We start from the raw sequence: 11,338 nt of genomic DNA on the forward strand, positions 1-11,338 counted from the left end.
AAATTATAGTGCACAAACACAGCTGCATTTGTGCTATTTCTAAAATGCCAGAGGCAAAGCATTTAATATACATTTATACAGATATGAAACACCCCTCTGGGGATTTACTACTTACACATATGGAAGTGAACAGTGGCAGCAGCAGATAAATAATGAAAAAGTCAATTACATTTTAAAGAGCCTTTTAATTTTAATAGTCCATAGTGATGTTAGTAATACAGGGAAGGACATTTTCAAAGTATTTATCCTGACATTTACCCTTATGATGGCTTGGTAATTTAAGCACGTGGTTGTGGAGAGGTAGAGCTAAAGCTCTACCTCTGTAGAGAAAGAGAAATAATTTATATTCCAGTTTGTTAGTTTTTACAATTCTGCTCTTCTGTTTTGAGGCATTAATAGAGGCTCTTCTGAGTGTTTGTGTTATACCTCCTCTTTTGTAAGTTTTAAGCCATACAAAATAAAGAAACTGCTTTTTGTTGAAAACTGCTGTTGAAACTGTTTTCTGTTGCAATTATATGTGTGATCAAGGCACTGTTGAAATAACCTGTGGCTGTATGATTTTATTGCTATTTCTTAGCACCTTAATCTGGATTTCTTTGAGCTAGCCAGCATATTAACACAGAATGAAAAGACAGTCATAGCTAGTAAGGCAGAAATAAGTCCTCCAAAAATGTCATTTCAAACCAATAAAAGGCAGCAATCGCAACAAAAGGGGCCTGAATGACTCCAGTATTTCCTTGATAATGGGATATGAATCCTTTTGCCTTACTGAGATGTAACTTAAACTAATGGTGGCTGTTCTCTCTCTGTGAGCTATTCTTATACGAAATGAACTGATGGGGTTCTTGTTGCGGTTTTGGGTCACAGCCACGACCTTACAGCTCTCCTCACCTCCCTCTCTGCAGGCAGCCTGAGCTGCAGGAGCAGAGACAATGCAATTTCTTGAAGTCCCTAGGTGCCCGGGGCTGCCTTGATCTGCCACTGGCTGTTTCACACACCTGCCCTCACCACAAATGTAAACTGAGCACATGCACAGCTGGGTGAAGCGGTTCAAGGCTGGTGCTTCTCCTCCTGATGCAGGAGAACGAGCCAGTGTGTGAGTGGCTTCCTGCTGGGAGGCCCCTGGCACCCAGTGGTTAAAGGCGGGCAGTGCAGAGGACAGTGCTCAAGTGGGATTTAGGCTGTGGAAGAGCGCAAGGGAAGTAAGACAATGTGGCAGACTGAGAATGGGTAGGCAGAGTTTATAGGTTGTGTCACAGCAACATTGCAGACTGCAATGGGCTGGGGTACAGTGAGACTTTGTAATGAGTACAGAACATTAAACTGATGAAATGAGCCTACAGCTGGTCTGTTGATACTTGGCATCACTGCAGCTCCAGAGCTGGCCTTTGATATTTCACTCTAAAGGCTAAACTGCTACAAGTCACCAAGGTGCCCTGAGGCCCCACAGATGTGCAGAAACTGCTCTCCTGGCAGCAGGGTTCCCAGTGACAGGTGTCATCAACTACTTGCTGTGGCAGGTAACTTCCTCTGCTGGAAGAGAGAAGCCATGCAACTGAATGAGGCACATTTGAGGCTTGCTGGTTTACATACCTTGTCTCACAGGACACATTTCTGTGTCAACCTGTTCACCAGTGAGCTCCAGCATGTTTGAGCTTTCCCTTGTGCCTTCCCATTCATATTGGCACAGTTGCTTGCACAGAGTGGTGGTCACCTCCAGCAGCCAAAAGGGAGAGCTGGGAGGCCATGCTGGTGCTGGCCTCTGCCTCCTCGTTCAGCTTCAGCATGACCATGTCATGCTAAGGGACACTGACATTCAAAAGGAAAGTGGGGAGGAAAGGCTTGTTTACTTTTCTGCTTTTATAAGAGCTTTTAAATGTCTTGCTTTTGTCTGTGCTGGCTTGCTCTCCCGTCTCATCAGAACTGACTCTGTTATGCTATTGGGGCTGCAAATACCTCATGGAAAATATTTTGTTGCATGCTTTAATTTCCTGAATAAAACCAGATGCAGTTCCATTGATTCTTATACAGAATTTTCCCCCAGGAGTTTTGTGAGCATCAGTGAATTGTCATTAAATCTGAATGAGACCTTGAATAAAAACAATGGTAAAAGCTTGCTAAAATGCTTAGGCCAAACACACTTGGCTGGAAAACACTCAAAAAGCTTCTTTTTGTCCCAATGATGCTTTGCAGTTTGAACACATTCATGAACAGGCTGAGCTGCCTATCAAATTTTATATGGATTGTCTTGCAGCAGAGGGCAAAGAAAATTACCTTAGATGAGCTGTTAATGTGCAATGTCCTCTTTACAAGTGTGAGGCTGATCAGTTTCCAGTTTTAATACAGATTTACAGCAGTGTGAGGCTGCTCACTTTCCAGCTGTCCACAGACTTACAGAGCACACAGAGTATCTGTTGGCACGAGCCTTACGGATCACATCTGTCAGCAGTGGTCTTACCCTCCAATTTGCAGTCCCATCTGAAGAGTCTCAAGTATCAGCAATCCAAACTGAAAAGGCAGTTCAGCTGTTTCAGCTGAGAGGCCAGGGAGGAAGGAATACTGTCATTGAAAGGTGATTGGAAACTGACACAGAAAAGTACAAACCCGAACATTAATAACATGGTTTGGCTCCATTTCTTAAAAAACCCTAACAATAAAAGCCTGTCAAGATGACAAGTCCTTAGTGAGTAGAGATGCAGCCAAATAGGAAATGTGTTGATTCTACATTACATGCACTTTGTTGGGCCACTGCAAGAGGCAACAGACTGGCAATGAACAGGGTGCACAGCCATGCAGAGCCAGCCCAGCAGTGCTAATCATGCCCAGAGTGTATCCCCAGTGCTTCTAGCCTATTCTCTATCACATAGTTAATAGGTTTCACCAACAGAAATAAATGTAGGAAACTGGAAGATGAAAAGAATCTGACTTGCCTAAGTCTGTTAAAGCAAGGATTACCTGTCAAGTCCAGTGATCAGTTCAGAAACTTTCCCAATAACACAGACCAATCAATCTTTCCGAATTCCAGAAAAAAGTAATGTGTCTAAATAATAATTACAGGTGACTGTTGGGAAATCCTGTTCTGTGAAGCTCTGCAGGGCTTAGCCACAGACTGTCTGGGACAGAGCTTTCCTCTCTCACACAGTCTACATCCAGGCCCATAAACACACTTGATGTCATCCCTCTGATGCATTCCCTTGGAGCTAAATCCTGCATTTCTAATTTGGAAAAGGATAGGCAGCTTTCTTACTAAAATTGCACCCACCCAGCAGGGAGCAGTTACAGAACAGAGCCTTGCCTTGCAGCTGTAAGCCCTTAAGGAAAAAACAACTCCACTGCAACACATGCTCCCATGAATACAGGTGATGCTGTGGGGAAAAAAATAATAATTCTTCCTATCAAATCCTTAGTATCCCAAAGATTTATCTTCCAGGGATCCCTGAATGAACACAGTGAGCTAGAACTATTTGGTTCTTTCCCTGGAGTGCAAAAGATTACAGTTCTCCAGGTAAGAATTGTAGGCAAGCTAAATCTATTATTTCCTTTTTTTACTTCTCAAAGAGAAAAAAAACCAAAAACCTACACTACTTTGGGGAGAACCATTTGCAGATACCCTAGGCTGGCTCAACCAAGAGAGAGTTACACCAGTCAGTACTCCAGCTGTATCACCCAAGCTTGGGTACAGGCAAATTTGCCAGCCCAGAGGCAGAATTTAATTTTCAGACTCAATGACTGGACAATTTGGTTCATGAGATCCAACCCAATTCCTGCACACAGTGCTGTGACTCATCTGCAGGCTCAGAACTCACAGCTGAGTCCCCTTGGGTGATACAGACATGAAATCATGGTAAAAAAAGGGCTGTGAGAAAACACATCTGGAGGTCATCCAATCCATCTCACTCCCCTAAGTGGGTTTCTTTTTTCAAACTCAGAGAGAAGTGCCTCTGGCACAGCAGATAATTGAACTGGTGTTTCTCAAAGCTTCCTGATAATCACACTGATCACAGGGCCAGCCTTCCTCACAGCATGCAGTCTGACACTTAATCCCTGATAATTTCACTTTTGAGACCTTGACCTTGAAGAAAGAGGAAGGAAGGAGGGAAAGAAGAAGGGAAGAAGGGAAGGAAGGAAGGAGGAGAGGAAGGAATGGAGGGAAGAATAAAAGATCAAACCAAATAAAGCATTTTACTAAGCATTTCTGTTAGGTTCAGCTGTTTCAAATTTGATATTAAACAAACAGCATTTCAATTTTGATATTAAATCAAACCTGTCATTATTTCTTCATAATTATAAGACTCCCAGAGTGAGGAAATGGCAGCAATAGGAGGTGGACTGGAGAACAAATTCAGTGGGATGCCAGCTGTGCTTACTGGCTGGCAGCATCTTTGTTCTGAGTATGTGAGTCACAGGTAAATGCTCTCTTGCCACACACTCCTGTGAGAGCTGGCAGTGACAGTTATCTCCTCTCCCCACCCTACACCCTCCCATCCTTTGCATCTCTCCACCTACTTGTCTGACAAAGTTACTCCGTACAATTAAGTCATTAACCCAGGCGTGGTGGTTTGTCCTTGGCTGGATGCCCAGTGCCCACCAAAGCCACTCTATCACCCCCTTCCTCAACTAGACAGGGAAGAGAAAACGTAACAAAAGGCTCATGAGTTAAGCATAGGGACAGATCACTCACATTACCATCATGGGCAGAACAGCCTCGACTCAGAGAAATTAACTGAATTTATTACCAGTCAAAATCAGAGCAGGATAATGAAAAAACAAATCCTAAAAGCACCTTCCCCCACCCCTCCCTGCTACCTGGACTTAACTTAATTCGTGATTCACAATTACATCTGTACAATAACTTTTGTTTTTTCTTCCTAGCCCTGCTATCCCAGAGGTGCTCCCACCATCACTGATGGGCTTGGCCTTGGCCAGTGGCAGGTCCATTGTGGAGCCAGTTGCTTCAGGCTCTGTTGGAGATGGGGGAAGTTTCTAACAACTTGCCAAAGAAACCACCCCTGTAGACTCTCACCACCAGAGCCTTGCCACAGAAACCCAATACCCTAGGCATGGACCAACCTGATTTTATTTTAGTCTTGTAAAGTAATTTCTTTAGAAAAGCTCTGAAAAAATATGTGTCCCTCTCCTCTAGTGAGATATGGCATTTCAGAAGTATTATTGCTTAGAAAAATTCTGCTTACCTCTTAGAAAAAGTTAGCCTTATTGGTTTGGGAGCAGGACAAGCAGGCAGATTATAAGAGGTCAATGATGCAAGGACAAGTATATCCTGTGAACAATCCCCATTTCCTTTAGGCATACTTCCTCAGATTGTAACACAGTGTTGTTTTTTTCACAGTATCTTCTTTCTGTTTATCCTTTCACAACCTCCATGCTTACTGCTAATGTTAATAAATGCCCGCACTTAGTACTGCAGCATGTTATGTGTTACGCAGAGTGCCATTACTTTCCTGGCACTGGTGACAAAACTGACCTACCTTGATTCATCTAGAGACTGAAGCACAGTCAAGAGAATGTGATTGTGGTTTCCCAGCTCTTGAACCCCGACCTCTAACCACTACCCCATGCTTTCTCCCACTGGGGTGCTATTGTTTAACCCACTAGCAAACCCTTCATTTGGGAAATCAAAAATTAATATTACACCATCCTTCCCTTCACTTTCTGTTCTTAGTGTGTAGTATGGAATCTGTTCCTCTACAAGAGTAATCCCTGTTCCCTGCCAGGCTTGTGAAGCCCAGTGGAAGAAGCATTTATATGTTTGCTTTTCTCACTGTGCAATATTCTGCTTACGAACCAACGGAGATGGAAATGAGGATGGGGACGTGACAGAGGCAGTGATGAGGAAAGACCATAGATTAGTGATGCGCTGGATCCACATGTGCTGGAAGCCACACAAGGCAAAGAGAAGACGTTCTCTCTCAGAAAGAGGACTTATTTAAATCCCTTAAAAAGTGAAAGACACGGCTTGCAAAGGTAAGGGTCATCGCTATCATAGTGCCATGATAAACCTCCCGTTCCCGCTGGCTGAAAGCAGCGCGTTTACAGCACAATTCCAAAGCAGAGTTTTGCACAGCGAGTAGAAAACGCTCCGACTGGAGCGGCAGGGGCAGTGCTACACACCGAGGGCTTCCCTGTCCGTGTGCCTGTCCCGGCCCGTGTCCCTATCCCTGTCCGTGTGCCTGTCCGGTCCGTGTCCCTATCCCTGTCCGTGTGCCTGTCCCGGCCCGTGTCCCTATCCCTGTCCCTGTCCGTGTGCCTGTCCCGGCCCGTGTCCCTATCCCTGTCCGTGTGCCTGTCCGGTCCGTGTCCCTATCCCTGTCCGTGTGCCTGTCCGGTCCGTGTCCCAGTCCCCGTCCCTGTCCCGGTCCGTGTCCCTATCCCCGTCCCTGTCCGTGTGCCTGTCCGGTCCGTGTCCCAGTCCCCGTCCCTGTCCCGGCCCGTGTCCCCGGCCCCGCCCCGGTGACGGGCGGGTGATGGCGGCGGGCGGAGCGCGGCCGCGCTGACGGCGCCAAGATGGCGGCGCTGGGGGACGGGGACTTCGCGGCGCTGCAGATCCTGCTGAAGGTGAGCGGGGCCGGGCCGCGGGGGCCGGGGCCGCCGTCGCTGCCGGGCCGCGGCTGAGCGCCCCCGCTTTGCTCCCCGCCAGGCGCCGTCGAAGGACGCCGTGCGGCAGCTGTGCCAGGAGTGCTTCTCCAGCCCGCCCGCCGCGCTCGGCTCGCTGGCGCAGCGCGCCGGCCCCGGGCTCGCCGTCAGCGCCGAGGAAGCGGAGCAGGTAGGGCCCCGGCGGGAGGGAACGAGCGGGACTGTGCCGGTGCCAGCACGGGGGTGGCCCAGGCCCTGGGGAAGGTGCGCGGTAACAGCGGCCCTCGCCCGCGGCAGAAGGGAACGGGCTGAGGCTGCGAACCGGGGCGCTGAGGAGCACAGCCCCATCCTGCTCAGGCTGTCGGCCGTACTTGGATGCCCAAGGCCCTGGTGGTGTGGTCCCGCAGCATAAGCTGTGTCTCCTGGCTAAGAAGGCCCGTCCTGTGCTGTATGTAATGCTTTTCAACCCAGCCCTGCTCTTGCCTCCTGACAGCTGGTGTCTGCTTTGCGCAACCTCACCAGGCACGTGGTGTACCGCGGCTTGACCAGGGCAGAAGACATCCTCTGTCTCTTCCCAGAAAACTTCCACCAAAACCTGAAAAACCTCTTGACTAAGATTATCTTGGAGAATATGTAAGTGCTATCCACCTGCCATCTGCTTTCAGATGGAGAATTAAGGCTTGTGTGTGTGGTTGATGCATGGATAGTTGGCAACACGAGTCTTGTTTCTGTAAATTTTGTGTGCCTAGGGCATAATCAAACAGGCTGGGGTGAGCAGAGTTGAACAGAATATGTCATCTGAGTGGCATGGCCAACAAAACACAGCCATGGGCACACAGAGTTTTCCCATGACTTTTGAAACTGACATGGGCCACATACCCAACATGCAAAGCCCCTTTTATCTTAACAGCTGTGTGGTGAAAAAATGTTACTGTTGATGATAAAACTTAGAAGGCTGGATTTCAGCTCTAGAAGATCTAGGTGGCATCCACATATCCATCCACTTGTCACCACGGCTCAGGTGCAGAGGCACTGTATGTAATAGAGCATACATGAGGTGGTGGCAGAGGAGGGCACTTCTGCTTGTACATCTCAATGCTTGGAGCCCATTGCTTTGATAAAACCAGGGAGGAAGGTATGGGCTTTAAACGAGCTGCCCTTCCAGAAGAACCCATGGTTGGTCACCAGTTTGCCTGCCATTACCCACTAATGCCAGCCTTTCCATGGCACTCAGTAGCATAGGCAGTCTCTGTCACCTTACTGCTGGAGACCCTTCAGACGGGAATAAGCCATGCTGAATGCTTACCTCTTTTTTTTCTCCTCAAAGCACTGTTGATACTGTTTTCTTCACTTTTTCACAGCTCTGCTTGGAAGAATGAAGCACAAGCCAGTCAGAGTAAGTAGTAATCCCAGGAATGAGATTGTCTGCTAGGAAATAATGGATTATCTTAGTATTGTATTTATAAAGTATCTGACATGCATTACATAGGGACCAAGGCAGTGGTCCAAGGAGGACATTTCAACAGATTGATCTGTGTTAACATAAAAAAGTGAATGGTTTCCTGCCCCTCCCAAGCCACCAGCAATCAATCTTTGCAAATTAACATATAAGGCTTAACAGATGTATTTTGTGTTGTTGCACATGCTGCCAAGTACTGGCCCTAACAGACTGTGAACTGGAATTTGTTCCAAAAGCAGGAGCAAGGCAGCCAGTTGTGCACTGCCCCCTGGAGCTCTGCACAAGGAAGCAGCAGGAGCAGGGAGAGAGAGCCTTTTCCCAGACAGAAAAAAAAACAGACAGTAAAGCACAGAGAGGAAATTACTTGAGTGTCTGTAGTCAGTAGGGAGGCTGGCAATCAACCCCTGGGGAAGACACTAAGCATCTTACAATAGGCAGAATCCAGACAGGCAGCAATTGCCTACTGAGACAGCTCTTTCCTTAGCAGCCAAGTTAGACTGGTCTTTCTTTCCTTGGGTGGGCCCAAGAAGTCTCCAGCTCTGAGCTATTGATGCCAGTATTGCACCTGTTAAATGGTTTCTACTAGGCTGCATGTAATTAGGATGATATTTGAAATATTTCTAAGGAATGTGAAGATTGCCCTTTGTCAGTATGCTTGCTGTACTATAGGATGCTTTGGTTGGGGAACTTGAAATAACATGTTTTATACTGCTAGATTTTATGAGCTTTCCTGGGTGTTTTTGTACCAGTGTCAGAGCAGAGCAATAAGCATGCAGGTGCCAGAGCAACTCACAATGAAACACTAATTGAGTGTAGCAGGCAGCAGGGCAGGGCATAAAGATGTGAAGAAGACATCTTACTGCTCTCATTCTCCCAGCTGCTTTGGGAATTTACCTCTGCTTCTTGCACTGAACTATCACTGCATGTAATGATGGGAAAACCCTTTTTGCCCTTCCACTGTCATGACGAGGTCTTCAGAGACTGGCTTATTCCAGAGTAAAATGATGGGAAACCATGTAGTAGGAACTAAACTTGTACACTTCCCGGGGCCAGAAGTGGAGAGGCCTGTGCATGGTGGTAGTCACAGGTTGCAGGGTCTGGTATCATCATGTGCTGCTGAGCCTAACAGAGCCATTTTTTAATCCCCCAGTCTCCCTGCCTCGGCTGGTGGACATGGACTGGAGGGTGGACATCAAGACATCTTCAGACAGCATCGTAAGAATGGCAGTTCCTACCTGCCTGCTGCAGTTAAAGGTAATGGCAGTGGCTGTGAAGGGCTGAAATAAGAAAGTCCAACACCTGACTTGCCAGGGAAAACCAGTTCAGAGAGCCATCTGGTGTTTGCCTTGTGCCTGGTGGGCCATTAGACTTTCTCAGAGATGATACCTGAAATGCCACAGAGAATGGGACTGGTGTCTCTGATGAAAGCTCTCTTGCACGGAAGTTTTGTGTGCATGAGGATGTGAGAAGTCACCATGTTTGTTCCTAGTCACCATTGTGTTCCACAGAAAAAAAAGAAGATAAATCATGAAACCATCATCCTTTAATTCTAAGCACTCCATCAACATGTTTGGCTGACTTCATTAGTTGGGAAATGACTTGAGATTAGTGCTAACTTACTTCACTAGCCACATATATCATTTGGGGAGTATACCTAACTTACTGCTTGTGTTCTGCAGAGTTTGGATCCCCCCAACCAATAAAAATCAGATGAATGAGATTCAGAGGAGGAATTTAAATCTAATTTCTGTATATGGGGTGGGGTTAATGTGGTATCTCTGTGGTATCTGCTGAGATGCTTTTGATACAAATGTGGCTTCCTGCCACAACTATCTTCAAAATATCCCAACACTCATGGCAGTAGATGCTCACTTGCACTCTGTCAGTGGGAGTGCACTTTACTAATGAGGCACACAGCTTACAAAATGTGCCATGGTTCTTCAGGATGGAGCTGGATTGCAAATTCAGACCATTTTGTTTAATCTGTGTATTAAACACTGACTTTTGTAGTGGCTCTGAAAAAACACATAAATGATTTTTTCGTACAACTAACATCTGCATTCCTATTTTAAGATTCAGGAAGATCCTGCCTTATGTGGAAATAATCCTGTTGTTTCTGCACTGACTGTGGAACTGAGCAAAGAAACCCTGGACACTATGTTAGAAGGTCTGGGAAGGATTCGGGACCAACTTTCTGCTGTTGCAAACAAATGAGTGCTCAAGGGCATGGATTCCAGCAGCAAGGAAGGGAAGTATTCTCTACCTACAGCTGTCAGAAGTTGCAGCCTAGTGTAACACATTGTCTATTTCAGCAAAACAAAACTGAAGAGATTTCTTTCTTGAATTAATGAGATAGCTTTTGAAAGGCTAACACTCAAATACTCATTTGGATGGAGGCCAAAAATGTTTTTCTATTATGTTGTTGAACAAAAGCTGTTCACTGTTTCAGAAGAGGATTTGAGGGCTCAGAGCCTGGCTTAATCACAAGGGTCATAACTGGAAACAGCAAATAGCTGCAGCCAATGAAGCAAGTTCTCTGTCCTGAAATGAGAATCTGAAAGGCTCAAGCTGGGTAATGGGCTGCCTTCCAACAAAGGGAGGGTGCTTCTCTCTGGGATGTGCATGTACTGAGGTGCCTGCTGGATGTAGTACTCTCTCCCTCTCAGTGAAGCACAGCCGTGCTGCAGATTGTTATTACAGGATGATGCACTGAAATAGGGCAGTTATGTTACAACACATTCCATTCTGATCAGCTTCACAGCACCATTTGCAAAGTGACTGTTCTGAACATCTTTAGCAGGAACTAATTTCCTCCTTCTGTTTGTAAAGAAAAAAAGGAGATCGGGTGATTCATGTTTGGGGCTTATTGGACTCTGGGTTTCGTCTTTGCTGCACAAAAACCAAACTGGGAGAATAAAGAATTGAAGGCTGTTTGCTGTAGGAAACCCCTCTGTGGCAATATGTGCCTATACTTCTTCAAAGTGTTCTGTTCTTTGTGTAAATTTTCATTTAATTAAAGAATGAACTGCTAATTGATTTTGTGAATCCTTTTTCAGTCTGGAAGAGATGTCCTGGGTTACCTCAGCCTCTTTGTGATGGTGCAGAGTTTCTAGGCTGATTTAATGGATGTTTGTGTTTGTTGCTGAAGAAGGATCTTTTGTTTCCTATTTAAATTGTTTCATGTTTGAAACTTCCTTCTCTTCATTGTAATAAAGTTTCAGGGCACCTCTTTCCGTGGGCATCACCTCTGTACAATATTACAGGTTTACCCTGACCTAGAAGTTTATA

At 46.1% G+C, this 11,338-nt stretch overlaps 1 protein-coding gene and 1 long non-coding RNA gene across 2 annotated transcripts; one reads left to right on the plus strand and one right to left on the minus strand.

The window, feature by feature from the left end:
• Window positions 1-4: 4 nt before the first annotated feature.
• On the minus strand, window positions 5-6,196 carry LOC135303326 (uncharacterized). The gene is made up of 3 exons (XR_010364791.1): window positions 5,193-6,196; window positions 2,459-2,534; window positions 5-1,533 (listed from the first exon to the last, which is right to left on the minus strand). It is a non-coding gene; the product is annotated as an uncharacterized LOC135303326 (long non-coding RNA).
• A 270-nt stretch (window positions 6,197-6,466) lies between these two features.
• COMMD9 (COMM domain containing 9) lies at window positions 6,467-11,082 on the plus strand. The gene is made up of 6 exons (XM_064425018.1): window positions 6,467-6,573; window positions 6,656-6,781; window positions 7,085-7,224; window positions 7,953-7,987; window positions 9,201-9,304; window positions 10,124-11,082. Exons 1-6 carry the CDS (start codon window positions 6,523-6,525, stop codon window positions 10,262-10,264), a joined length of 597 nt encoding a protein of 198 aa, XP_064281088.1. The 5' UTR covers window positions 6,467-6,522; the 3' UTR covers window positions 10,265-11,082.
• The last annotated feature ends 256 nt before the right edge of the window (window positions 11,083-11,338 follow it).

This window comes from Passer domesticus, chromosome 6, assembly GCF_036417665.1.
Source record: "Passer domesticus isolate bPasDom1 chromosome 6, bPasDom1.hap1, whole genome shotgun sequence".
Classification (NCBI taxonomy): domain Eukaryota; kingdom Metazoa; phylum Chordata; class Aves; order Passeriformes; family Passeridae; genus Passer; species Passer domesticus.